The sequence below is a fragment of the Buceros rhinoceros genome, unplaced genomic scaffold (genome assembly GCF_000710305.1).
Source record: "Buceros rhinoceros silvestris isolate BGI_N320 unplaced genomic scaffold, ASM71030v1 scaffold28724, whole genome shotgun sequence".
Lineage (NCBI taxonomy): Eukaryota > Metazoa > Chordata > Aves > Bucerotiformes > Bucerotidae > Buceros > Buceros rhinoceros.
Window position 1 is genome coordinate 10,103 of NW_010410421.1, and position 1,455 is coordinate 11,557.

The 1,455-nt window shown below is 58.7% G+C and overlaps 1 protein-coding gene across 1 annotated transcript in view; it reads left to right on the forward strand.

Annotated features, from left to right (window-relative positions):
• ABCB9 (ATP-binding cassette, sub-family B (MDR/TAP), member 9) overlaps positions 1-1,348 on the forward strand; it is a gene marked incomplete at its 5' end in the record, with an annotated part of 10,856 nt that extends 9,508 nt beyond the window's left edge. The window contains 2 exons of the mRNA XM_010135623.1: positions 228-364; positions 1,007-1,348. Coding sequence (XP_010133925.1) covers positions 228-364; positions 1,007-1,348 — 479 coding nt within the window. The remainder of the gene's footprint in view (positions 1-227; positions 365-1,006) is intronic.
• Positions 1,349-1,455: the final 107 nt, after the last annotated feature.

A 1,455-nucleotide genomic window follows, 5' to 3' on the forward strand; every position in this document is an offset into this window, starting at 1 on the left:
ATGAGCATCAGTCCCTCAAAGGCTGGGACAGCAGTGGAGAACTTGCTGCTGGAGGGAAGGACTGCAGCCTCGGGGATGTTTAACTCATTTAAATTGCTCTGCCAAGTGAGCAGACGCGTTTACCTGGTCTCTGTTTCAAATCACACCATCCTGATGCCTTGGCTGGGAGCTGAACTTGATGGTAGCTCTTGATTTTTGACTCCTTCCTCTCTCCCTTGACCCAACAGAGGCAGGTGAAAAAGGAGCCCAGCTCTCAGGTGGCCAGAAGCAGAGAGTGGCAATTGCCAGGGCCTTGATCCGAACCCCTCCCATCCTAATTCTAGATGAAGCCACGAGCGCGCTGGATGCAGAGAGCGAACACGCGGTGAGTAGGTGACTCGGGTGTTTGAACCAAAGAGACAGTCTGGGTTTGGAGAAAAGACCGTAGCTTAACTTTCAGCCTGTGGACAAGCTTAGTCTTGATATGGTGCAATCAGAAGTTTGGGTGAGGTGCCAATTCCTGAGCAGGAATTTTCTTCCAACGCTGCTGTAGCCACCAAGAAGGGAATAACCTTGTGCTCACAGCAGCCAGTGCCTGCCCAGGGAAGTTGGGGACACCCCTTTCCTGAAATGTTGGAGGCCACGTTCGACGGAGCTTTGAGCAACCTGATGTAGTGGGAGGTGTCCCTGCCCCTGGCTTCCTGCAGTCCGTGCCGACACCGCGTGGCCCCCAGATCAGGGGACCCAGCGCTAACAGGAGCCCAGCTCGCAGGATCAGACCTGTGGGCACACCACACCGGCGGGCTGGCTGCCCTGAGATGGTCTTTTGGGCTGCACAGGGAGACCCGGGAGCTGGGATGGACGTGCTGGTGCTGGTAGCGCTGCAGGGAGTCTCGTGTCCTCTGGGTAGCCAGAGGAGAGCAAACCTCCTGCCCAGCGGTTTCTGAACAGACCACGAAGCTGCCGTTCTCCCTTCCAAAGTGGAGCCAGCGACACTCGGGCACTAACGTCTTTCCCTCCCGCACAGATTCAGCAGGCGATTTACGGCGACTTGCAGAACCACACGGTGCTTGTCATAGCTCACAGGCTGAGCACTGTGGAGAGGGCACACAACATCATTGTGCTGGACAAGGGCCGCGTGGTGCAGCAGGGCTCGCACAAGGAGCTGATGGAAGAAGGAGGCCTTTATTCCAAGCTGGTGCAGAGACAGATCCTGGGGCTGGAGGGAAGCGCCGCGGAGAGTCGCCAGCCTGCAGCAGCCCGGGGAGATTCAGCGAAGGCGCCCGGTGGGCTGGAGGAAGAGTTCAGGATAGACCACTCCCTGCCGGCTGTGGCACAGGACGATCACAACACCACAGCTCCCAAGTGAGAGCGGCAACAGCCGGCGCTCGCGACGCTTGCTGGGACAGGAGGCGGCTTGCCGATGGGCTCAGGCTGCAGAAGGCTGCCCCTTCGCTCACCCCGCGCGCGTCACAC